At 43.1% G+C, this 25,840-nt stretch overlaps 1 protein-coding gene across 3 annotated transcripts in view; it reads left to right on the forward strand.

Moving 5' to 3' along the window:
• si:dkey-205h13.2 (uncharacterized) overlaps positions 1–25,840 on the forward strand; it is a 156,220-nt gene that overhangs the window by 99,548 nt on the left and 30,832 nt on the right. For all 3 annotated transcript variants that reach the window (XM_059638018.1, XM_059638017.1, XM_059638019.1), the window contains 8 exons: positions 4,611–4,791; positions 9,932–10,029; positions 13,483–13,657; positions 13,766–13,863; positions 17,493–17,667; positions 17,776–17,873; positions 22,139–22,313; positions 22,410–22,507. In XM_059638018.1, coding sequence (XP_059494001.1) covers positions 4,611–4,791; positions 9,932–10,029; positions 13,483–13,657; positions 13,766–13,863; positions 17,493–17,667; positions 17,776–17,873; positions 22,139–22,313; positions 22,410–22,507 — 1,098 coding nt within the window. The remainder of the gene's footprint in view (positions 1–4,610; positions 4,792–9,931; positions 10,030–13,482; positions 13,658–13,765; positions 13,864–17,492; positions 17,668–17,775; positions 17,874–22,138; positions 22,314–22,409; positions 22,508–25,840) is intronic.

Below are 25,840 nucleotides of genomic sequence, written 5' to 3' on the forward strand. Positions count from 1 at the left end.
CACCTCTCACACTTCCTCAGGTTACTTCCATATACACACCTTGCTCTGTGTGAAGAAGTTACCCCTCAGGTCCCTTTTAAATCTTCCCCTCACCTCGAATCTATGCCCTCTAGTTTTGAACTTCCCTCCCCGAGAGAAAAGACCTTGGCTATTCGCCTTATAGACGTTTATAAAATCACGAGGGTCATAGATACGGGAAGCTGAGTGCTGACCTGTGCTCCAGGGGGAAAAGTCCCAGCTTTTCGAGCCTCTGCCTATAACTCAAACTCGTCAATTCCAGCAACATCTTTGTAAATCCTGTCTGTACCATTTCCAGTTTGATAGCATCATTCCTATAGTAAAGCAACCATAATCGTACTGAATACTCTAAAAGTGGCCCCAACAATGTCTTATACGGGCACAACATAATGTCCCAACTCCTACACTCAGTGCTCTGACCAATAAAAGCAAGCATGCCAAATGCCTTCTTCTCCACCTCATCTACCTGTGACATCACTTTCACGGAACTATGCACCTGTACCCCTAGGGGTCTCTGTTCATCAGCGTTCGCCAGGGCCTTACCATTAATTGTGTGCCTGGAGTACAGACCCAGAATCCTCAACCACTCCTCATACGACAAAGTGGCATACACTTAGTGATTCTAGGGAAAAGCAGACAATCACTGAAAGTATCACTGAATGCCTCCACAATCTCTTCAGGTACCTCATTCAGAACTCTAGGATGTTGTCCTTCTGGTCCAGGTAATTTAACCACTTTCATACCGTTTCCCCAGTATCTACTCCTTAGTGATGACCATCACACTCACCTCTGCCTCAGCTCTCTTGAAATTCTGGTATGCTGCTCGTGTCTTCCACCGTGTAGACTGTTGCAAAGTATCTCTTCAGTTCCTCCATCATTTCTTTGTTCTCCATTACTACTGCTCTAGCCTTGTTTTCCAGTGGTCCAATGTCCACTGTTGCCTTTCTCTTACTTTTTATATACCTAAAAACAACTTGCTATCTTCTTTTCTATTACTAGCTAACTTACCCTCATTTTTCATTGTCGCCCTACCTTTGCTTTTTAGTTATCCTCTGGTTTTTAAAATGCTTCCCAAGTCTGTGGTTTCCTGCCTACCTCCACATCGCACACTTCTTTTTCTTGGTTTTTATGCTGTCCATGACCTCCCTCGTCGGCCACAGTTGCCTCATCTTCCCATCAGTAGGCTTCTTCTTCCTTGGCATGAATTTCTGCTGCATGTTCAGAATTACCCACAGAAACGCCTGCCACTGATGCTCCACCATCCTCCCTGTTTTCATTCCAATCAACTCTGGCCAGTTCCTCCCTCTTGTCTTTGTAGTTTCCTTTACTCAATTGTATTACTGTTACATCTGATTCAAGTTTCTCCCTCTCAAACTGCACGGTGAATTCTTTCATGTTATGGTCACTGTCCTTAAGGGAACCTTCACCTCGAACTTACCAATCAAGTCTTCCTCATGACAAATCACCAACCCAGAATTGTCTGTTCCCTGGTGGACTCTGCCACAAACTGCTCCAAAAACATCATCTCAGATAGACATTCCATGAATTCCCTTTCTTGGGATCCAATAGTAACCTGATTTTCCCAGTACACCTACATATTGAAGTCTCCCATTATTATTGTAATTGTTTTTTTCTTACATGCCTTTTCTACTTCCTGATTTACTTTCTGCTCCAGATCCTGACTCTCCCGTGAGAGACTTTCTTCCCTTTGCAGTTCTTCAAGTCAACCTACACACATCCTACGTTTTCTGACTCTATGTTACTTCTTATTTCTGAAGAAGGCAATCCCACCCACTCTGTCCATTTGCCCATCCCTTCAATAGGACACATATCCTTGGGTATTTCGTTCCCAGCCCTGATCCTGCCAATTTCAATCTGCACTACAAGCTCATTTAACTAGTTTCATATACTGCATGTATTTAGTACAACACATCAGTCCTGCATTGACTATCCCCTTCTCATTGCCGTCACCTTATCTGCTGTGCCTGCAGTTTGATTCCTGATGGTTTCCTTTTGCTCTGTTCTATTACTTGTTTTGGAAACTTTAATAGTGTCTGCTGAGCCTTCTCCCACTTTTTCCGTAATTTTCGATGCAATCGGACAACTTCCCACTATTTAGTTTAAAGCACTATCCACAGTCCTAGTTGCGCAATTCACAAGGAGTCTGGTCCCAGCACGATTCAGGTGGAGCCATCCCATCAGAACAGCTACCTGCTTCCCCAGTACTGGTGCCAAAGCCCGATGAATTCAAACCTTTTTCTTTCACACCAACCTTTGAGCTATGCATTTCTCTTTTTCTCGTTGACCTTGTGACAATTTGCTCATGGCTCAGATAGTATTCCAGAGGCTATTGCCTTTTTGGTTCTGCTTTCTAATTTAGCCCTAACTGTACATACTCCTTCGGCTGAACCTCTTTCCTTCTTACCCCTAGAACATTGGTACCTATGTGGACCACAACAATTGAATCTTTTCCCTCCAACTCCAAGTTGCCCTGCAGCCCAGATGAGATTTCCTGAATCTGGGCATCAGGCAAGCAATACAGCCTTTGGGACTCTCAATCCTGAACACTGAGGACAGTGGCTATTCCCCTGACTATGCTATCCCCAATTACAACTACATTTTTTTTCTACCCCCTCACCAATGACTCCCAGTACCACAGTGCTATGGTCCGTTTGCTCATTGTTCCAACAGTCCTCACTTTCAAACACACAGGGAGCAAGAACCTCAAACCTGTTAGTCGAGGACAAGGACTGAAGCTCCTTCAACAGGTCCTCCTGGATTTCTCCCTACCTCACTTGAAGTCATACCTTCCTGTTCCTGACCACTGACTGAATTGGAGGTAGTTAATCTAAATGGTATCTCCTGAAATAGTATCCAGGTATCACACCACTCCTTGATGGGATCACAGCATTCAAAGCTCAGACACCAGTTCATTGACCGTGAGCTGGAGCTCCTCAAGCAACTAACATATGTGGTTAATTTGAACCAGAAAAGGGTCCACCAGTTCCCACATCATGTAATTACAACACACCATCTGATCTGGCATTATCACACATGAACATGTGACACCATCATCATCAATTGGTACAGATCGACATTATACACACCTGCCTGTTTTGGAAATATAGTGACATCCTTTCAGTGTTGCTGCAGCAAAATTGTAGGACTCCCAAACAACATTATGGGTGTCCCTACATGGCAAAATTTGCAACAGTTCAGGAAGACAACTCACCACTAATTTCTCCTGGGACAATTAGAAATAAGCAATAAATTTTGATCTGACTAGTGACACCCACTTATCCTATGAGTGAATAATAAAACACATTCTGCTGATGCCTCATGTTGTCGAAAACAGACAGCCTGATCCTGTGGCCAGAAAAAAAGACTAGTAACGGAAAATTGGGAGGAGGAAAGGTCAGATTTTGCATGTTGGGAAAAGGGGGGATCGTTGGAATTCAGGAAGAGGCCATCTCATCCATGACCTTGACAAGGATCAGGCATAATCAGGAACAGTGATGCCAAAAACCTCTATGTGAAACCAAGGGGATTTTTTTTTCTGCTTTTCCTAACCCACATTCTGCAATGAGCAGTACTTTGGTTATCAAGTTGACATCTGTCACCTCCCTGCTTTCACTGTAGAAGGTGTGCATGATCCAATAAATTAAGAATGAATTACAAAAATGGCACCTGATTGAAATCTGTGCAGTTGGATACTTGAATACAGCAACGGGAAGACAGTTGATGCCTGCATGAAGCTCAGGTCTGAATCTCCCCATTGGATATCTGTCTATATGTAGTGGATTTAATACTCAGACTCATTGCCCTATAACAAATGCAGTGGTATTCCTGTGAAGTTTGAATCAAATAATTATTTTGTTTTGTTGTAAGAACTGAATACTTAACATGTTCGTTTTAAATTTCCAATGGATAATTTTTCTTTTAAGAAAAGGTGATAAGGCATATGGGCCAAAGGCAGGTATATGGAGCTAGGCCACAAATCATCCATGATCTTGTTAAATGATCGAATAGGCTCATGAGGCTAATTAGCTAACTCCTGTTCCAGTGTTTCTTGTGCAGCACAGAGTGCTGGGAATACAACACTAAGAAGGACCAATCATACTTATAGCATCATTGGAGGGAAGGAAAGCAAACCAATCACTTGGTCTGAAGGGCTTTTCATTTTAAACTCTTTGTGAGCAAAGATTGAAACCAAATATTATAATCATAGATCACAAAATCCCGACAGTGTGGAAACTGGCCCTTTGGCCCAACAAGTCCACACCGACCCTTGGAATATCCCACTATAACCCACCTAGCTACACATCCCTGAACACTACAGGCAATTTAGCTCAGCCAATCCACCTAACCTGCATACCTTTGGCCTGTGGGAGGAAACTGACGTACCCGGAGGAAACCCATGCAAACACGGGGAGAATGTGCAAACTCCACACTGAATTAGTTATCAATTTGGTTGTAAACCAGAGTCCAAATATCAAAACTTCTCACTGTTAATTCTGCACTTTATGAACAAATCTTTCATTAGCTTCTTTTAAAATGTTGCTGACAGTTTTCTTTTTTGTTGCATTAATCAGGCAACAACAACTGCAAGACCCAGTGGTTTGATCGAGATAATCCAACGGGCAAGGGGGATTACGAAGATCTCGTAAATCTCCGAAAAGAACAGCCTGGTAAGATCTGCAGGAACCCGACTGCATGTGAAGTGGAGACAACATCAGGTGTTCCAGCCTCAAGCACTGGAGATAACATCCCTGAGTTAGTAGTGATTCCTTTAGTTTTACTTTGCTACTGTGTCTATGGGCTGGCCAATATGTTCTTGGGAGTGCTGAACGCAGGGAGCTACAGTGGTGCAATGGGGAATCTTGGGAATAAGCTCAGTGACGCACCACCGTATCACTTCTGGATTCCTCAGCCAATTAACATTCAGAGGTATGGTGAGGATCTGTAGTAGTCATTTTCATTTCTAGTATTGTTCGGAATGTTCCCAACATGCAGTTTGATGGATGTTTGATTTTTAACGAATGTTCACAACAGAACAAACTGGTGGAAGCAGTACAGATGGTCAAAGGATATGAGATAACAACAGCTGGTTGAACACAGCAGGCCAAGTAGCATCAGAGGAGCATAAAAGCTGACGTTTTGTGCCTAGACCCTTCATAGAAAAGGGGGAGGGGGAGAGGGTTCTGAAATAAATAAGGAGAGATGGGGAGGTGGATAGAAGATGGATAGAGAAGATAGGTGGAGAGGAGACAGATAGGTCAAAGAGGTAGGGATGGAGCCAGTAAAGGTGAGTGTAGGCCGGGAGTTATGGAGGGGATAGGTCAGTCCAGGGAGGACAGACCGGTCAAGGGGGCGGGATGAGACTCGTAGGTAGGAGATGTGGTGGGGCTTGAGGTGGGAGGAGGAGATAGGTGAGAGGTAGGACAGGTTAGGGAGGCGGGGACAAGCTGGGTTGGTTTTGGAATGCGGTAGGGGGAGGGGAGATTTTGAAGCTTGTGAAGTCCACATTGATACCATTGGGCTGCAGGATTCCCAAGCGGAATATGAGTTGCTTTTCCAGCAACCTTTGGTTGGCATTGTTGTGGCACTGCAGGAGGCCCAGGATGGACATGTCATCTGAGGAATGGGAGGGGGAGTTGAAATGGTTTGCGACTAGGAGGTGTAGTTGTTTAGTGCAAACCGAGCGTAGATGTTCCGCAAAGTGCTCCCCAAGCCTCCGCTTGGTTTCCCTGATGTCGAGGAGGCCACAATGGGAACAGTGGATACAATATACCACTTTAGCAGATGTGCAGATGAACATCTGCTTGATGTGGAGAGTCTTCTTGGAGCCTGGGATGGGGTTGAGAGGGAAAGTGTGGGGGCACCTGTAGCACTTTGTACGGTTGCAAGGAAAAGTGCCTGGTGTGGTGGGGTTGGAGGGGAGTGTGGTGCGGGCAAGGGAGTCCTGAAGAGAGAGATCCCTCCAGAAAGCAGATAAGGGTGGGGATGGAAAAATGCCTTTGGTGGTGGGGTCGTATTGCAATTGGCGGAAGTGTCGGCGGATGATGCGTAGATTTGGTGGAGTGGTACGTGAGGACAAGGGGTTTCTGTTTTGGTTGTTATTGCAGGGAGGGAGTGTGAGGAATGAGTTGCGGTAAGTGCAGGAAACATGGTCAAGGGCATTCTCGACCAGTGAGGGGGGGAAGTTACAGTCGTTGAAAAACGAGGCCGTCTGAGATGTTCAGGAGTGGAATGCGTCTTCCTGGGCGCAGATGCCATGGAGGCAAAGGAATTGGAAATAGGAGACGGCATTTTTGTAGGAAGATGGGCAGGAAGAAGTGTATTCCAAGTAGCTGTGGGAGTTGGTGGGCTTGAAATGGATATCGGTTTCCAGGTGGTTGCCATTGATGGAAAGAGTGGCCCAGGAAGAAGAGAGAGTTACTAGAGATGGCCCAGGTGAATTTAAGATTGGGGTGGAAGGTGTTGGTGAAGTGGATAAGCTGTTCGAGCTCCTTGTGGAAGCACGAGGCGGCACCGATACAGTCATCAGTGTACTGGAGGAAGAGGTGGGGTTTAGGGTCCAGTGTAGCTACGAAAGAGGGACTATTCCACGTAACCTACAAGGAGGCAGACAATGCTTGGGCCCATGCGGGTACCCATGGCCACCCTGTTTGTTTGCGGGTAGTGGGAGGAATTGAAAGAGAAGTTGTTGAGGGCGAGGACGAGTTTGGCTAAGTGGATGAGAGTGTCACTGGTAGGGGACCGGTTGGGCCTGCGGGACAGGAAGAAATCGAGAGCCTTTAGGCCATCTGTATGGGGAATGCAGGTGTACAGAGACTGGATGTCCATGGTAAAGATGAGGTGTTGTGGACCAGGGAATTAAAAGCTTTGGAGGAGGTGGAGGGCATGGGTGGTGTCACGGATGTACGTAGGGAGTTCCTGGACCAAGAGGAAGAAAATGGAGTCGAGATAGGTGGAGATATGTTTGGTGGGGCAGGAGCAGGCAGAGACAATGGGTCGACCAGGGCAGTCTAGTTGGTGGATTTTGGGAAGGAGATAGAAGCGGGCGATGCAGGGTGGGGGAGTGATGAGGTTGGATGCTGTGGGTGGGAGGTCACCTAAGGTGATGAAATTGTGGATGGTTTGGAAGGTGATGGTTTGGTGGTCAGGCGTGGGATCATGATCGAGGGTGCGGTAGGAGGAGGTGTCGGGAGAGTTGGCGCTTGGCCTCGGCAATATAGAGGTCAGTGCGCCGTACTACAACTACACCTCCCTTGTCCACGGGTTTTATGGTGAGGTTGGGGTTGGAGCAGAGGGCTGCACGTTCCATGTAGAAGAGGTTGGTGTGGGTGAAAGCAGTGGAGAGGTTGAGGCGATTGATGTCATGACGGCAGTTGGATATGAAGAGGTCAGGGGAGGGTAGGAAGCCTTGGGGTGGTGTCGAGGAGAAGCGGGGGGGTGTTGGAGGCGAGAGAAGGGGTCAGTAGGTGGAGGGTTATAGGACATAGAACATTACAGCTCAGTACAGGCCCTTTGGCCCTCGATGTTGCGCAGACCTGTGAAACCAATCTGAAGCCCATCTAACCTACACTATTCCATTATTATCCATATGTTTATCCAATGACCATTTAAATGCCCTTAAAGTTGGTGTGTCTACTACTGTTGCGGGCGGGGCATTCCATGGCCTTACTACTCTCAGAGTAAAGAATCTACCTCTGACATCTGTCCTATTTCTATCACCCCTCACTTTAAACCTATGTCCCCTCGTGCCAGCATCACCATCCGAGGAAAAAGTCTCTCACTGTCGACCCTATCTAATCCTCTGATCATCTTGTATGCCTCTATTAAGTCACCTCTTAAACTTATTCTCGCTAACGAAAACAGCCTCAAGTCCCTCAGCCTTTCCTCATAAGACCTTCCCTCCATACCAGGCAACATCCTGGTAAATCTCTTCTACACCCTTCAGCACTATACCACTTTGCAGAAAACCTACGCTCGGTTCGCACTAAACAGCTGCACCTCCCATTCGCGAACCCATTTCAATTCCCCCTCCTATTCCTCAGACGACATGTCCATCCTGGGCCTTCTGCAGTGCCCCAACGATGCCCCCCCCCCCCCAAGGTTGCAGCAACTGCATCTCATATTCTGCTTGGGAACCCTGCAGTCCAATGGTATCAATGTGGATTTCACAAGCTTCAAAATCTCCCCTCCCCCTACTGCATCCCAAAACCAGCCCAGCTTGACCCCGCCTCCCTAACCTGTGCTTCTTCGCACCTATGCCCTCCTCCCACCTCAAGCCCCACCCTCATCTCCTACCTACTAGTCTCATCCCTGCCTCCTTGACCTGACCATCACCCCTGAACTGATGTATCCCCTCCCTAACTCCCCACCTACGCTCACCTTTATTGATTCCATCCTTGCCTCTTTGACCTGTCTGTCTCCTCTCCACCTATCTTCTCCTCTATCCATTTTCTATCTGTCTTCCCCTCTCTGTCTATTTATTTCGGAACCGCCTTCCTCTCCCCCATTTCTGAAGAAGGGCCTAGGCCCGAAATGCCAGCTTTCCTGCTCCTCTGATGTTCCTTGGCCTGCTGTGTTCATCTAGCTGTTGTTATCTCAGATTCTCCAGCATCTGCAGTTCCTACTATCTCTGGTCAAAAGATATGATGCTTCTTGAATGTGACCCTGGGGCCTATGAAGATATTCCAGAGAGATACTTTTGTATATTCCTAGGAGCAAGAAGGCCAATGGTGAAATAAGGAAAGCATGGCCATAAGTCAGGTAGCAGAATGGGTGCAGGGAACAGTGATGGACAACTGTACTGCTCAGGGTACTTTCTTGGATGTGACACTGGGATCTGTAAGAACCCTCCAGGGAGATATTATTTGATGCTTGCAAACCATTGGTAGAAAGGAGTTATTTTGCAGTTGGGTGAATGGTCCTGGATGACCTGAGGCCACAAGCCTGCAACCAATGATAGTTAAAACAGGTGGGATTCCAGCTGGTATACAAACATGAAAGTCTGCCCATCCACCACCCTCATAATTCGCACTCTGCCACCAATGCACAACAGCAGTGATGCATATCATCAGCAGGATGCATTGCAACAATTTAGTGAGGATTCTTCAACAGCATCTTCCAAACTTGTGACCTGTACCCCTGGAGAGATGATGGCAGCATATGCAGGTTGCTACCACCACCTTCAAGCCTCCCCTTCAAGCCACACATCATCCTGGCGCGATATCACGAAGTGAACATTCTGGGATTCCCTCCCTCACAACGGCCCTACATGCAACAATAGCAGAAATTGAAGAAGTCAACCTCACCACTACTTATTCCAGGACAATTAGGGATGAGAAATAACTGCTGGCCTACCCAGCAAAACATAGCTCCCATAAACAAATTTTAAAATGGCTATGATTTAATACTGTTTTCTCACTTTGCTTTTACACATAAGTTGCAAAATTAGTTTTCTTGAGCAGTTTCCAAGCAGAAACCCCCTTCCTATCAGTATTTACAGTCACAGAGTTGTACAGCACAGAAACTGACCCTTCGGTCCAACTTGAAGCCAAAGAGTACAAGTGGTTCAAAAGGTTGGCTCACCAATACCAAGGGCAATCAGGCATGGACAACAATTGATGACCCAGCCAGTGACAACCACATCCTATGAACAAATTTTTAAAAAGTTGACAACTCATCTCTCCTGTTGGGGTTGGAGCCTAATACACAGCAGTTAAAGATGGAGAACACGGTGAGTTGGAGTCAGGTTCACACCATGCTGTCAATTTCACCTTTATTAATCAGTCACCTTCCAACCAACCAACTTCTGCAAATACATTTCAACCTATGCATTTTAAATAATATGAATTGCTTTAACAGTAAATAATGTAACATCCTCCCATTCTGTAATAAACAGATGCAACATTTCTTCTGGCTTTGCTTGTGTGAATAAAGATCAAGATGATGGGACCTGTGAGGATTACAAGATCAGATTCTTCTGCCCTGAATCTTTTTGTAAGTACTAAACGTTTGTAAACCTAATTGTTAGATTGGTAACTCCCATTTGGGAAACGTTAATCAAAACGTCAAACATAATTTACTATTTATAAGAACTGGGTTACTAATTGTTACTGCAGACTTTGGAAGTATTGTTACATAAACTGACAGCTGTGAATTCACTTTATATTTTTTGTAAAGGTTGGATGGCTTAATTCTTTAACATGACTGTGTAACCGCAGAAAATGCATTATGACATGCTACTTAACAGAACCAGTCCTACTCTGTAGCTCAGGGAATAAGACCCCAACGCCTTATGATGTGCATGATATGATGAATTGCCAAGTAGCAAGGTAATTCATTCTGAAACCAAATGGCGAAGTAGGAGACCAGAACCAATCTTTTATTCAGTACTAGAGTTATTTACAGAATATAACATTGCAAGTACAATTGGTATCAGAATTAGCTGACCCTTAGCAGATAAAGGGTGGTAGTGGACGGAAAATATTCAACATGGTGCTCAGTTACAAATGGTGTACCACAAGGATCTGTTCTGGGTCTTCTTCTATTTGTGATTTTTGTAAATGATTTGGATGAAGGAGTGGAAGGGCGGATGATACGAAGATGGCTTGCATTGTGGACAGTGCAGAGGGCTGTTTTAGGTTACAAAGGGACATTGATAGGAAGCAGAGCTGGGCTGAGAAGTGGCAGATGGAGTTTAACCCTGAAAAGTGTGAGGTCATTCACTTTGGAAGGAAAAATTTGAAAGCAGAATACAGGGTTAACAGAAAGATTCTTAGTAGTTTGGAGGAGCAGAGGGATCCTGGAGTTCATGTCCACTGTTCCCTGGAAGCTGCCTCCCAGGTGGATAAAGTTGTTCAGAAGGCATTTGGTGTGTTAGCTTTCATTAACAGAGGGATCGAATTGAAGAGCCATGAAGTTATGCTCCAGCTATACAAAAGCCTGTTTTGGCCACATCTGGAGTATTGTGTCCAGTTCTGGTCGTCTCATTATAGGAAAGATGTGGAAGCATTGGAAAAGGTGCAGAGGAGATTTACCAGGATATTGCCTGGAATGGAGGGAGGGTCTTGCAAGGAAAGGTTGAGAGAGCTAGGACTTTTCTCTTTAGAACGATGAAGGATGAGAAGTGATTTGGTAGCGGTACACAAAATGATCAGAGGTATAGATAGAGTAGACAACCAGAGACTTTTTCCTAGGGTGGAGGTAGCTATTATGAGAGGGCATAGTTTTAAAGTGAGTGGAGGTAGATATAGGGGAGATGTCAGAGGTAGGTTCTTTACTTAGAGAGTGGTAGGGGTATGGAATGCATTGCCGGAGAGGTAGTGGATTTGGCCCCATTAGGGGCATTTGTGTGGAGTTTGCACGTTCTACCTGTGTCTGCGTGGGTTTCCTCCAGGTGCTCCGGTTCCCTCCCACAATCTAAAGATCTGCAGCCTAGGTGGATTGGCCGTGCTAAATTGCCCATAGTGTTCAGGGATTTGTAGATTAGGGGGATGGGCCTGGGTTGGATGCTCTGAGGGTTGGTGTGGACGTGTTGGGCCGAAGAGCCTGCTTCCACACTGTAGAGATTCTATGATCTATGATTCTATGATCTAATCCAGGCAGCATCCTGGTAAATCTCTTCTCCAACCTCACCATCTTTTACAGATGCGCCACAGAAAGAATACTATCTGGGTGCATAACAGCCTGGTATGGCAACTTGCTCTGCCCAGGACCATAAGAAACTACAGAAGGTTGTGTGCCCAGTCTAGACCATCATGGAATTCAATCTTCCATCCATGAACTCCATTTATACTTCTCGTTGCCATGGAAAGGCTTCCAACATCACCAAAGACCCCTCCCATCCCAGTAATGCTCTTTTATAACCTCTTTTGTCAGGTAGAAGATATAGAAGCTTGAACGCGTGCACCAACAAGTTCAACAGTTTCTTCCCTCCCAATATTAATCTGATGAATGGAATTTATAACTTCAAATAATATTGATCTTGTTAATGTTGATCTTGCTTTGTGCACATCCTATGAAATGGAACCTGTATGTCTCACGGTGTCTAAGCATCCTATAATCCATATGCCCTATTTGCTATGATCTGCCTGCACTGCTTGAAAACAAAAGCTTTTCACTATACTTAGGTTCAGGTGACTGTAATAAATCAAATCAAATCAAATCCGAAGCCTCCACATCCTTCCTGTAATGTGGTGACCAGACTGAACTCAAGCGGAGGCTTGGGGACCGCTTTGCAGAACACCTCCGCTCAGTTCGTAACAAACAACTGCACCTCCCAGTCGCAAACCATTTCCACTCCCCCTCCCATTCTCTTGATGACATGTCCATCATGGGCCTCCTGCACTGCCACAATGATGCCACCCGAAGGTTGCAGGAACAGCAACTCATATTCCGCCTGGGAACCCTGCAGCCATATGGTATCAATGTGGACTTCACCAGTTTCAAAATCTCCCCTTCCCCCACTGCATCCCTAAACCAGCCCAGTTCATCCCCTCCCCCCACTGCACCACACAACCAGCCCAGCTCTTCCCCCCCACCCACTGCATCCCAAAACCAGTCCAACCTGTCTCTGCCTCCCTAACCGGTTCTTCCTCTCACCCATCCCTTCCTCCCACCCCAAGCCTCACCCCCAGCTACCTACTAACCTCATCCCACCTCCTTGACCTGTCCGTCTTCCCTGGACTGACCTATCCCCTCCCTACCTCCCCACCTACACCCTCTCCACCTATCTTCTTTACTCTCCATCTTCGGTCCGCCTCCCCCTCTCTCCCTATTTATTCCAGTTCCCTCCCCCCATCCCCCTCTCTGATGAAGGGTCTAGGCCCGAAACGTCAGCTTTTGTGCTCCTGAGATGCTGCTTGGCCTGCTGTGTTCATCCAGCCTCACATTTTATTATCCATCAGCTGTCTTAGGCAGGACTTCCTACTTAGGCCTGGAAGTTCCTCCTCAAGTACATTTATTGCAAGTTGACCATTGATAGTTGTGAGGTAGCCATCCGTAGCAGTGCTGGCCTCAGTAGATGAGCTATATAGTTAGGTGTTTGTGGGTACGGTAATGACTACATAGCTCATTGTGACCACTTTCAGTTGGATTCCGGCAGCTACCTGTCTGTCCATTTATAAATGATTATATTTTGATTCATGTAGGTTTGTATTAACTATAGAACTTTAAGAAAGGAGCTGAGAAATGCTGGCTGAAGAAAACTGAGATGTTATCCAGGATTTAGAGAGGATTTCTTGACAATGAACAATAATGGATAAGATATTCTCTGAATTTTCTTTTATTCGTTAGTTAAAACCAATTATTATTCTGTGCGATTATTTTTAGACAGGTAATCAATAGGATCCAATGTTAACGCTTCTGTTCTGCACCCATTAAACAAAATCTTTCAATCATACTTTTAAAACTATTTCTCAAAGTGTGCATTTTGTTTGTTGCATTAATTAGGCAGCTGCAAAACTGAGTGGTTTGATCGTGATAATCCATCGGGAAATGGTGATTATGAAGATCTTGTGAATCTGCAAAAAGAATATCCCAATCAGATCTGCAGTAGGCCGACTGGATGTGAAGTGGAGACAACAGCAGGAGTTCCAGCCTCTGAAACTGGAGACAATATCCCTGAGTAAATAACAATGCCTGTCACAGATTTTTGATGGTGTAACTTTATTTCAGATAGCATGAACCATTTTACAAATTAATTTGTCACATCCTCCCTCTCCATATTAAACAGGTGCACTGTTTCTAGTGGATTTGCCTGTGTGAATGCAGAGCAGGATAATGGGAGCTGTGAAGATTACAGAATACGATTCAACTGCCCTGAGTCTTTTTGTAAGTACTGACCACGTGTAAAAGTTGTTAATGATATTTCCTGGCCACTTTACTGTAAATTCCGTGATGCTGCTTTGCTAAGTTTTTAAATCAGAAGATGATGAGAGTCCATTAGTGGAGGTTATTACAGAGTTACACATAAAGTACTTACAATGCATTGGATTCTTACTGATTAGTCACAGTGTGACAAGACGCCAGTATTCAGTGGTCCGATATGACCATTATCCTGTCATTACGAAATGTGTAGACTATCAGCCAGATACTTAGATACAGGGACAATAGCTGCCTCAGCACAGTCTTCTATTAAAGCACTTGTGAATCAATCAGAAGCAGATAGTTCTAAAATTCAGAACTAAGGTTGCACAAGATCTCTGTTAAATAATGTAGATGTACCTTTTGAATTCTGCAAAATTGACTGTCCTATTGCATTATCCCTTATTCCTTGCAGGACCAAGATAGAGGGGTAGACATGATGCTAATCACCAGGTCCCAGTCTAGGACCACACTGTCCCTTTCAGCCATCAATCAGACCAAGATTGTCTCTCTGTGTGAGAAGAAATAAGGAGGCTGCAAAGGATTTTCTTGTGTGTGTGTGTTCAGGGTTGGGTGAGAGAAGGAATAGGCTTCAGAGGGGGTAAGGAAGGCAGAGAAGGAGGCTGCAAAGGAGACGCAACACTTTTAATCCAGTTGATGAAAGAATACAGAACTCAGAGCCAGGAAAATGTGAAATCATGAGGGTAATCAATTCATTTTCAAGGAATTTGGAATCTTTAGTTTAAAGCTGAATAGGTCAGAGCTACTATTTGGGAAGAAATGTAGTGGTTGCTATTGTGATCAACGTTGTCAGTTGTTAAGTTTATGTGTGAAATTGATATCTGAGATGCATCATAGAAACATTAGTTGTTATGTCTCTGGTCTTCAGGTAGTGTGTTTAAGTGATACCATTTTTGTGTAGAAGTATTTGTTAGTAATTTTGAAAAAAAAAACTTCGTTCTTGACTCTGGCTAAAGTCTTGAATAAATTTAAACTCTGTGATGTCCAGGAAATTAATGTTTTCACTGTGCATCATGGCTTTAGCCGAAATGGGGCATTGATAATTGAGGGTACTGATAAATTATTTTCATTCTGCCAAAATTCTTTTCATTCTGCATCTGTGCAAGTCCAAATACCTCAGTATCAACTCAAATATAGAAAATATATATGAGGGCAAGCTAGCAATGAATATAAATAGGAAGAAAGAGGTCAAAGTGAACATAGGCCTCTCAGAAAATGAATCTGGGGAGATAGCTATGGGAAATAAGGAAATGATAGAGGAGTTAAAGTTATTCTTGCATCAGTCTTCATGGCAGAAGATACTTTGAACAATGTATTAATACTAAAGAATACAAGAGAGGAATTAAATATCATCACCATCACAAAAGAAGTAGTAATAGACAAACTAATGGGTCTAAAGACAGATATGTCCCCTAACTCTGGTGGCTTGCATCCTAGGATCCTAAAAGAGGCAGCTACAAAGGTAATGCATTGGTTGTAATTTTCCAAAAATCATTGGATTCTGGAAAAGTGCAAAAGCATTGAAAGACTACCAATGTAATGGCCCTAGTTTTTTGAAGAAGTTGGAACTCGAGTGAGTAGATGGGAACCACTAGATGTGTTGTACTTGGACAAAACACTAATACGTTACTTCATTTGATAAGAACCCATGGTGTTGCAGGTAGAATATTGGTGTGGGTGGAGAATTGGCTAATGGGCATGAAACAGCGAGTTGGGATAAGATTTCTTTTTCAAGTTGGTGACCTGTGGCAAGTTGGGAACCCCTGTGGGGTTCCACAGGGACCAATACAGGGACAGTAATTGTTCACAATATATATTAACGATTTGGAGGAAGAAAGTGACTGTACTTTAGTTAAATTTGTGAACGACACAAAAATAGATGGAAAGCAAGTTGTGAAGGGGCTGCAGAAGGAGAGACATCAATAGTTAAGTAAGTGTGCAAAAAGTTGGCAAATGCAGTATAAGAAGAGAACAGAAGAATAGAATATTATTTAAATGTCAAAAAGCTGCAGAAAACTGCAACAAAAAGGGACTTGGCAATATTTGAGCACAGAAAGCCGGAAGCTAGCACACAGGTGCAACATTTGATCAAGAACGCTAATGGAATGTTGGTTGTTTACCAAGACATTGAAGTATAAGACTAGGGAAGTCTGACTGCAACTGTTTAAGGTATTGGTGAGACCACATCTGCAGTACTGTTAGCAGTTTTGGTATCCTTATTTAAGAAATGATATTATTTTCTTGGAGATCAGAAAAGGTTCACTATGATGATCCCTGGTATGGAGCAAACGTCTTACAAGCAAAGGATAAACCCAGGTTGGGACTGTACTACTGAAGTTTAGGAGAATTAGGGGTGATCTCTTTGAAACATATATATTTCTTAAGGGGCTTGGCAGGGTAGGTGTTGATTCAATGTTTCCTATCATGGGAGAGTCTAAAACCAGAGGTTACATTCTCAGAGTTAACAGGTGCCAATTTATGAATGAGCAAAGGAGGAATTTCTTTTCTCAGAGGATTTAGAGCCTTTAGAACTAATTGCCACAGAGAATTGTGTGGAAGCCGAGATCCTGTATATATTTAAGGCTGAGATATATCAAGGGTCATGGGATAAAAACAGGAAAGGGGTCTTAAGGAATATTGGATCAACCATGATCCTATCATTTGTTGGAGCAGGCTTGAGGACCAAATAGCCGACTTGTATTTCTGTTTCTTCTGTTGCTATGGACACAGGCAAAACAGCCAGGCACATTATTTCTGTCGGTGGCCTTGATTCCTAGTTTGTTTGTATTTACTGCCACAATTAACAGATAGAATTCTGAGATCTTTTAAAATTCACTCATGAGATGAGGGCATTGCTAACTGCACCAGCATTTAATGCCCATACCTAATTGCCCAGAGGACAGTTAAGAGTCAACCATTTTACTGTAGGTCTGGAGTCACAAGTAGGCTGGACCATGTAAGGATAGCGCTTTCCTTCCCTCAAGGACATTAGTGAACCAAAAGGTGTTTTCCAACAATTACCGATGGATTCATCGTCAGCGTGAGTCTCTTAATCCCAAATTTTTATTGAATTCAAATTTCACCATTTGTTTTGAAGGGATGCAAACCCAGGGCCCAAGGACATTATGCTGGGTCTTTGGATTAATAGTCCAGCAATAACACTTACTGGGTGGTCACTTCCTCCGATGGGTAAACATTGTTGGGTACTTCTAGCAGTTGATTATTATTATGTTTCATTTGTAAAATAATGTTAAATAAAATAAGGTCAGTTTGCTTCATACTTAAATAACATCCTGAATGGTTTGATTCCTTAAGACGTAATCATATACTGTAGATTATATTCTACTCTAGGAATTGTTCCTGGTACTTTCTTATCTGGTAGAACATTAACAAATATTATTATACTCTACAATCATTAATTAAAACCAATTATTATTTGGAGTAATTAATTTTAGCTAAGTCAGCACTGGAAATCCAATTGTTGCCTTCAGTCTCTGCGTTCAATTTATTATATCACAGGCTTCAGTTCTTTCTCAAAATGTATTACTTGTCTTTTGCTTCATTCCTTTAACTAGGTAGTTGCAAAACAGAATGGTTTAATCATGATAATCCATCAGGAAATGGAGATTATGAAGATTTTTCAAGTCTTCAGAAAGAATATCCCGGGCAGATCTGCAGTAATCCAGTTGCCTGTGAAGTAGAGACGACATCAGGACTTCCATTGTCAAGCAGTGGAGACAACGTTGCACCGTATAAACTTGTTCTGATCATTTCACACTAGTTCACACCATTCACAAAGAGTGTAAATTGTTTAAGCAACTCTAACAACATTCTTTTGCATGATTCTGTATTAAACAGATGCAGCATTTCGACTGGATTTGTTTGTGTGAACAAGGACCAAGCGGATGGGAGCTGTGAAGATTACAGAATACGGTTTACCTGCCCTGAATCGTTTTGTAAGTATCCCACTTTGGAAACAGCACCTCGACATTAAGTATTGTAATTGAGCTGCTACTGCAAGAGACACAAAGCCAATCCCTGTCTTCTGGGACTAAAAGAAACTTGTTGGAAATTATAATCAAAACCTTCAGGAACCTTTCCTAGGATGGTGACGGCAAGCACGAGAGGGCATAGTTTTAAATTGAGGGGTGAAAGATATTGGACAGATGTCCGAGGTAGTTTCTTTACTCAGAGAGTAGTAAGGGTATGGAACACTTTCCCTGCAACGGTAGTAGATTCACCAACTTTAAGTACATTTAAGTCGTCATTGGACAAGCATATGGACGTACATGGAATAGTGTAGGTTAGATGGGTTTCAGATTGGTATGGCAGGTCGGCACAACATTGAGCGCCGAAGGGCCTGTACTGTGCTGTAATGTTCTATGTTCTATGAACATGTAAAACTGAATGAAAAATTGTAAATATCAAGCCCAGTATTTAATCTTCAGTCATGTCTCTGATTTGTGCAATTTTTACATAACAAAGTAGTGAAAAGTTGGATAGTTCAAATAAAAATGGAGAATGTTGACAAACTCAACAAGTCAGACAGCAAATATGGAGAAAAAAACCAGAGTTAATGTTTCAGGTTGATGATATTTTTATCAGAAATAGGCATGTTGGTCAGTTCTTCTAAAATGTCATGAACCTGAAAGGTTAACTCAATTTCATCTCTCCTCCAATGAAATTATAGAGTCATAGAGATCTACAACACAGAAAAAGGCCCGTCAGCCCATTTCATCCGTGCTGGTCATAAGCAACCATCTAACTATTCTAATCCCATTTTCCAGCACTTGGCCCACAGCCTTTTATGCCTTAGCACCACAAGTGTACATCTAAATACTTCTTTAATATTATGAGGGTTTCTGCTTTGACCACCCTTACAGGCAGTGACTTCCAGATTCCCACCACCTTTTGGATGAAAGGTTTTAAAAACATAGGACAGGAATAGACCCTTTGGCCCACCATGTGTGTGCCAACCATGACAGTATTCTAAATGAACCCATCTGCCTGCACATGGTCCATATCCCTCAAATCCATGTGTCTATGAAAGAGGCTGTATAAATTGTTGTCATATCTCCTTCTACAACCTCCCCTGGCAGTGTGTTCCAGGCAACTACCACCATCTCTGTAAATAAACATTTCTCACACATCTTTAAACATTTCCCTTCTCACCTTAAACCTATGTTCCTCAGTGACTGACATCTCCACCTTGGGAAAATGACTATCCACTATATCTATGCCTGCCATAATTTTTTATCCTTCTATCAGATAATCTGTCGCTTTCCACTTCGCCTGTTAGTTTTGTATGATCTACAAATTTGTCCCTTTAGAAACAGTTAATGCTATAGGCAGTACTATATTAAAGCTATCTGAATGTACTGCGAGGGGTGACGGAAGGAAACAAGATGAAGAACAACAACTAGAAAGGGTAACAGTTTACACTTCGTTGAGTCATGACCTTCCTTTCTTCATTGGTTCCATTACCATTCATATTGTCGATTTTATCTTCAATTTGTTTTTATTTAATCTCCTGATCTCCACCCTATCGCAGACTTCTCCCTTGTCATTGCTGTCTCCTCCCCATTTCCACTAATTTAAAAATGTTTCCATTTCTACTTGGAGTCATAGAGTTGTACAGCAGGAAACAGACCCTTTGGTCCAACTCGGCCATGCTGACTAGATATCCTAAATTAATCTGGTCCCATTTACCAGCTTTTGGCCCATATCTCTCTAAACCCTTCCTATTCATATCCCCATCCAGTTGCCTTTTAAATGTTGTAATTGTATCAGCGTCCACCATTTCCTCCAACCACTTGTTCCATACATGTGCCATCCTCTGTGTAAAAAAGTTGCGCCTTAGGTCCCTTTTAAATCTTTCCCCTCTCACCTTTAACCTATGACCTCTGTTTTGGATTCCAGCACCCCAAGACAAAGACATTGGCTATTCACCGCATCTATATGCCTCATGATTTTATAAAACTCTACAAAGGTCACCCTTCAGCCTCTGATGGTCCAGGGAAAATAGCCCCAGCCTATTCAGCCTCTCCCTATAGCTCAAACCCTCCAACTCTGGCAACATCCTTATAAATATTTTCTGAACCCTTTCAAGTTTCACAGCATTTTTCTTATACCAGGGAGACCACAATTCTATACAATATTTCAAAAGTGGCCTAACCAATATCCCGTACAGCTGCAACATGACCTCCCAACTCCTATACGCAATACACTGACCAATACACTGACCAACAAAAGCAAGTATACCAAGCACCACCTTCACTATCCTATCTAGCCGTGACTCTCCAAGGTCTCTGTTTAGCAACACTCCCCAGGACCTTACCACTAAGTGTCTAAGTCCTGCCCTGATTTGCTTTTCCAAAATGCAGCACCTCACATTTATCTAAACTAAACTTCATCTACCACTTCTTGTCCCATTGGCCCTTCTGATCAAGATCCCATTGTACTGTTAGGTAATCGTCTTCATTGTCCACTACACCTCCAGTTTTGGTGTCAACTGCAAACTCAATGAAGAACCTTGTCGAACGCCTTACTGAAATCCATACAGAACGTGTCCTCTGCTCTGCCGTCATCAATCCTCTTCATTACTTCTTCAGAAAACTCAGTCAGATTAGTTGAGACAGGATTTCCCACACACAAAGCTGTGTTGACTGTCCCTAATCAATCCTTGCCTTTCCATACACATGTAAATTCTATCTCTCAGGATTCGGTCCAACAACCTGCCCACCACCGATGTCAGGCTCACCAGTCTATAGTTCCCTGGCTTTTCCTTACCACCCTTCTTAAATAGAGGCACCACATTGGCCAACCTCCAGTCTTCTGGCACCTCACCTGTGGCTATCAATAATACAAATATCTGAGCAAGGTTCCAGCAATCACTTCCCCGTCATTCCACAGAGTTCTAGAGTACACCTGATCAGGCACCAGGGATTTATGCACCTTTTATGTGTTTTAGGACATCCAGTGCCGCCTCCTCTGTAAAATGGACATTTTTCAAGATGTCACTATTTATTCCCCCCCCATTCTCTATCTTCCATATCCTTTCTCTACAGTGAACGCTGGTGCAAAATACTCATTTAGTATCTCCCCATCTCCTGCAGTTCCTTGCATAGGCAACTTTGCTGATCTTTAAGGGAACCTATTCTGTCCCCAGTTACTCTTTTGTCCTTAATGTATTTATAGAATCAATTTGGACTCTCCTTAACCGATTTGCCAAAGCTGTCTCATGTTCCCTTTCTATCCTCCTGTTCCTACTTAAACAGTCTCCTACTGCCTTTATACCCTTCTAGGGAATTCACTTAATCTCTACTGTCTATTATTTCTCTTTAAGTCTGATAAAGGTACATTGATCATAAATGTTAATTTTCTTTCTCCACGCAGATGCATGTTGACCGACTGAGGTTTTCCAGTTCTTTTTGCTCTTCATTCAGATTTCCATCTGCAGTATCCTATACACAATACACTAACCAATCAAGGCAAGCGTATCAAACACCACCTTCACTATCTATCTACCTGCGACTCTCCAAGGTCTCAGTTTAGTAACACTCCCCAGACCTTACCACTAAACATCTACAGAACTTTTATTTTGCAAGTCTGCAATGTATTTCCATGAGCAGTTACATGGTTAAAGTATGTGACAAAGGGTGGAGTGAGTTTTCAGTCTGAAACTGGGCATTAAATCAAATTATTGGCACATAACCTTTGATAATTGGCACAGTGGCTCAGAGGTTAGCATTGCTGCCTCATAGTGCTGGTGACTGAGGTTCAATTCCAGCCTTGGGTGACTGCCTGCGTGGAGTTTGCATGTTCTCCATGTCTGCATGGGTTTCTCCCCACAGTCCAAAAGTTTGCAAGTTAGGTGGATCGGCCATGGTAAATACTGGGGAGAGGGTGAGAAGCTCTTCTGAGAGTTAATATGGGCTGAATGGCCTCTTTCTGCACTGTAGGGATTCTATAATTATTCTGTGAACACTGATATCACAAAACATTCTGGCACAGAAATAAGCAATGATTTTTGACAATAGATGATTCATTTCTTTCTTTTCAATTAAGCTGTCCCAAAGATGTTGAAATTGCTTACTTGATTTATTTTCTCCACAATGTGACCACTTCCAGAAAGTACCAAACAGTTTTAGTTATTCCCTCATGTGGTTATTAAGATCAAAACTTCAGTTCCACGCCTTAAACATTGTTTATGTTCAATCAGGCAACTGCAAAACCCGTTGGTTTGATAGAGATGACCCATCAGGCAATGGCGATTACGAAAATCTCGTTAATCTCCGAAAACAATTTCCTGGTCAGATCTGCAGAAATCCGATTGCCTGTGAAGTGGAAACAGTATCAGGAGTTCCAGCTTCAGACACCGGAGACAACATCCCTGAGTAAATAATTATTCCTGTCATCTTATTCTAAGGCATTATCTCAAAAAGTAGGTATTGTTGAACCCTTAAAACGTCATCCAATTCTTATATTATCAGGTGCACCATATCTGATGGCTTTGCTTGTGTTAATCAAGAACAAGAAGATGGGAGCTGTGAAGACTATAGGATACGATTTACCTGTTTTGAATCTTTTTGTAAGTACTGGACTTAAATATTAATCTCCTTAGCATCTAGATTCATTTTGACAGACCAGAGTTCTGCTTTGCAGGATTCATTGTTTCTGCCTAATCCTGATGGATTTTGCTGCATTGTAGATCATTTGCATGGCACAGTGTTTTCTTGATGAGGGCAGTCCTAATGGCACCAAACACTTCTTTCCACCTCTTCATGTCAAACAACACCCGCTGACTCATTTGCATTTCAGTCAGGTGGCCTGTAGGACAGTAGTTAAAAATTTACTGAATTAGAAGATGGTAACAGTGGAAGAACTGAATGAGTACTTTGTATCTGTCTTCGCAGTGGGAGACACGAGTAGTATGCCAGAACTTCAAAAGTGTCAGGGCAGAGGTGCATGTAATGCTGAGTGTAAGGAAAAGGTGCTGGCTGGTAGAGTGGTGGAAGCAAATTCCATAGGAGGCATCAAAAGAAACCTTGATATATATTTCACAGTGATGAATTTGGAGGACTAGGAGATAGGGCTCAAGAATGGGAGAAGCTGCATCACTCCTTCTGGAGAGGTACAGACTCAGTGGGCTGAATGGCCCCCTTCCATTCTTTAAAAATGTATTATTATATTTATCGGCTATTCATTCCTAATTCATTTGAAGGATGTTAGATTTAGATATTTGAGGTTCTGCAGCATCGTTTAATCTGGATGGAAGTGAGGAGTTGGTGAGCCAAAAAAATTCAGATGAAATAAACAGTGATTTCTGCAAATGAGGACTTAGGAATGTAAGAAATAGGGACAGGAGTAATTTGGCCCCTCTAATGATGCAATGCTTTACCTCACCACCAACATGGTCCCTACTGGAGTGGAGCTAACCTACAGAACCTGTGGGAAACTTTCAGCCTCTGCTGCCTTCAAACCAAAACAAAGTCACCCACACCAGTGTCAATGAGCTGCAGTACACAGGTGATGCTTGGATATATGCAGTCTCAGAGAATGTACTCCAGACCCTCGTCACCACCTTTATGGATGCATATAAGAGTATGGGCCCCACTCTGAACATCCACAAGATGAAGGTCATCCACTAACCTCACCTGGCATTGTGGAGCAAACCCCTGATCACCAAGGTCCACAGGGAGGCCTTACAGAACGTAGAACACTTCCAATACCTCAGGACGATCCTGTCAGCCAAAACAGCTGTTGATGAAGAGATCTAGCACCACCTTTCAGCATGGCAGCGCAGCTGTTAGCCACCTGAGGAAAAAGATGTTCAAGGACAACAACATTAAATCTGACACCAAGAACATGGTTTACAGAGCTGTGAAGATTCCCTCCCTCTTTTATGGATCTGAGATGTGGACTCTCTACAGCAGACATCTCAAGGTACTGGAACAGTGAATTCAACACTGCCTGCACAGTATCTTGCGAATCCGCTGGAAAGAAAGACAAACTAACACCAGCATCCTTGACCAGGCCAACATCGAAGCACTGACTACTGTTGATCGGCTACGGTGGACTGGGCACATTGTCTGACTGTTGACTGTTGAAATGACTGACATGATACTCTTTAGCAGGTGCTCTACTCCCAGCTTCAAAATGGGAGGCATGCCCCAAATGAAGAAAGAAAGTGCTTCAGTGATATCCTCAAGGCCTCACTGGTGAAGTGCGGCATTCACGCAGACACGCAGAAATCACTGACTCAAGACCATCCAAAGTGGAAGAGAAGCATCCAGGAAGGCACTGAGCATCTTCAGACTTGCCATTGGGAAAAAGTGGAAGCCAGACTAAAACGGTGAAAGGAGCATGCCACCACATCAATGTCCCACCCATTCTTTCCCATGACCACCTTCTCCCCCAAGTGTAACAAATCCTGCAATAGCTGTGTTGGTCTCTACAGCCAACTACAGATTCACCCTGAGAGTGGAAGAGAGTCATTCTCATCTGCTAATGACTGCCAATGAATGAATTAATGAATGAACTGCCTTTTTTAGGATCCAGTTTGCAAGCCACCTGCTTTTAGCCCATTAATTTGTCTAGTAAAAGTTTTTTAGTGATGGTGATGCGACTTAATTCCTCCCCCATATTCTTTAGAATTAATGGGATGTTCAGATTATCTTCCACTGATGTATTCTCCTGTCATTTCCTTGTCATAACTGTCTCCCCATATTGACTTTCTAAGGGATCTATGTTCACTTTGACCTCTCTATTCTTTATACACTGAAAATAAGCTCTTATGGTCAGTTTTCTTGTTCCTCACTAGTTTACCCTCCTAGTTTATTTTTTGACTTTATTATCTTTGTAGACCTGGTTTCTAAATTTGCGCCAGTCTTCAGGGCTATCACTGACTCTTGCTTCCTCTTGCTTTTTATTTAAATTCAATATTCTCCCAAACTTCTTTGCTTTAGCCATGATTAGTTTATCCCTCTCTTAGAAACTTTCTTCCTTACTAAGATATAGTTTTGCTGGGAGTTATTAATAGCCTCCATAAATGTCTGCCACTTCTTGCTTACCATCATTAATGCTAATTTATCCACCCAGTCACTTAGATTTGACTTAAATGATTTACCGTCTGCACATAGCTCTGACTTTACAAGAAGTCAGTAACATGAAACATTTTTTGTGCTCCAATACACCAGCTCAAACTTTCAGTGAGATGAAAGGGGCCTACATCTTAGCTAAAATGGTGCCAAAACCTGATTCTGTAATTTGTGACCTTGTATTTGGCATTTACAATTTTAATTGTAAGAAGGATATTCTTTATGCATCCAGCTGTTAATGTTGTAGCAACTCAGAAAAAAATGGAGCTTCTAAACCATGTCTCATGGGGTATATGAATTTGGGGATGAGGTTTTAATCTTCTTTGAAGAGGTTAGGGATGTTTCCTTTTGGAGATTCCATTTACTCCTTTGGGATTGTAAGAGCACACTAATGTGTGTAAACGGTTGATGTTGTTTGTGGAACTATTAAACCATTTAACACATTTAAATTCTCTGCTCTTTAAATTTTGAAATGAAACAGTCTGGAGTTGGAAAAGATAAGAACATAAGAACTAGGAGCAGGAGTAGGCCATCTGGCCCCTCGAGCCTGCCCTGCCATTTAATAAGATCATGGCTGATCTTTTGAGACTCAGCTCCACTTACCCGCCCACTCACCATAACCCTTAATTCCTTTACTGTTCAAAAATGTATCGAGCCTTGCCTTAAAAACATTCAGTGAGGTAGCTTCAGCCGCTTCACTGGGCAGGGAATTCCACAGATTCACAATCCTTTGGGTGAAGAAGTTTCTCCTGACTCAGTCCTACATCTGCTTCCCTTTGTTTTGAGTCGACGCCCTCTGGTCTTAGTTTCACCCGCTAGCGGAA

This window comes from Stegostoma tigrinum, chromosome 28, assembly GCF_030684315.1.
Source record: "Stegostoma tigrinum isolate sSteTig4 chromosome 28, sSteTig4.hap1, whole genome shotgun sequence".
In the NCBI taxonomy this organism is placed as follows: domain Eukaryota; kingdom Metazoa; phylum Chordata; class Chondrichthyes; order Orectolobiformes; family Stegostomatidae; genus Stegostoma; species Stegostoma tigrinum.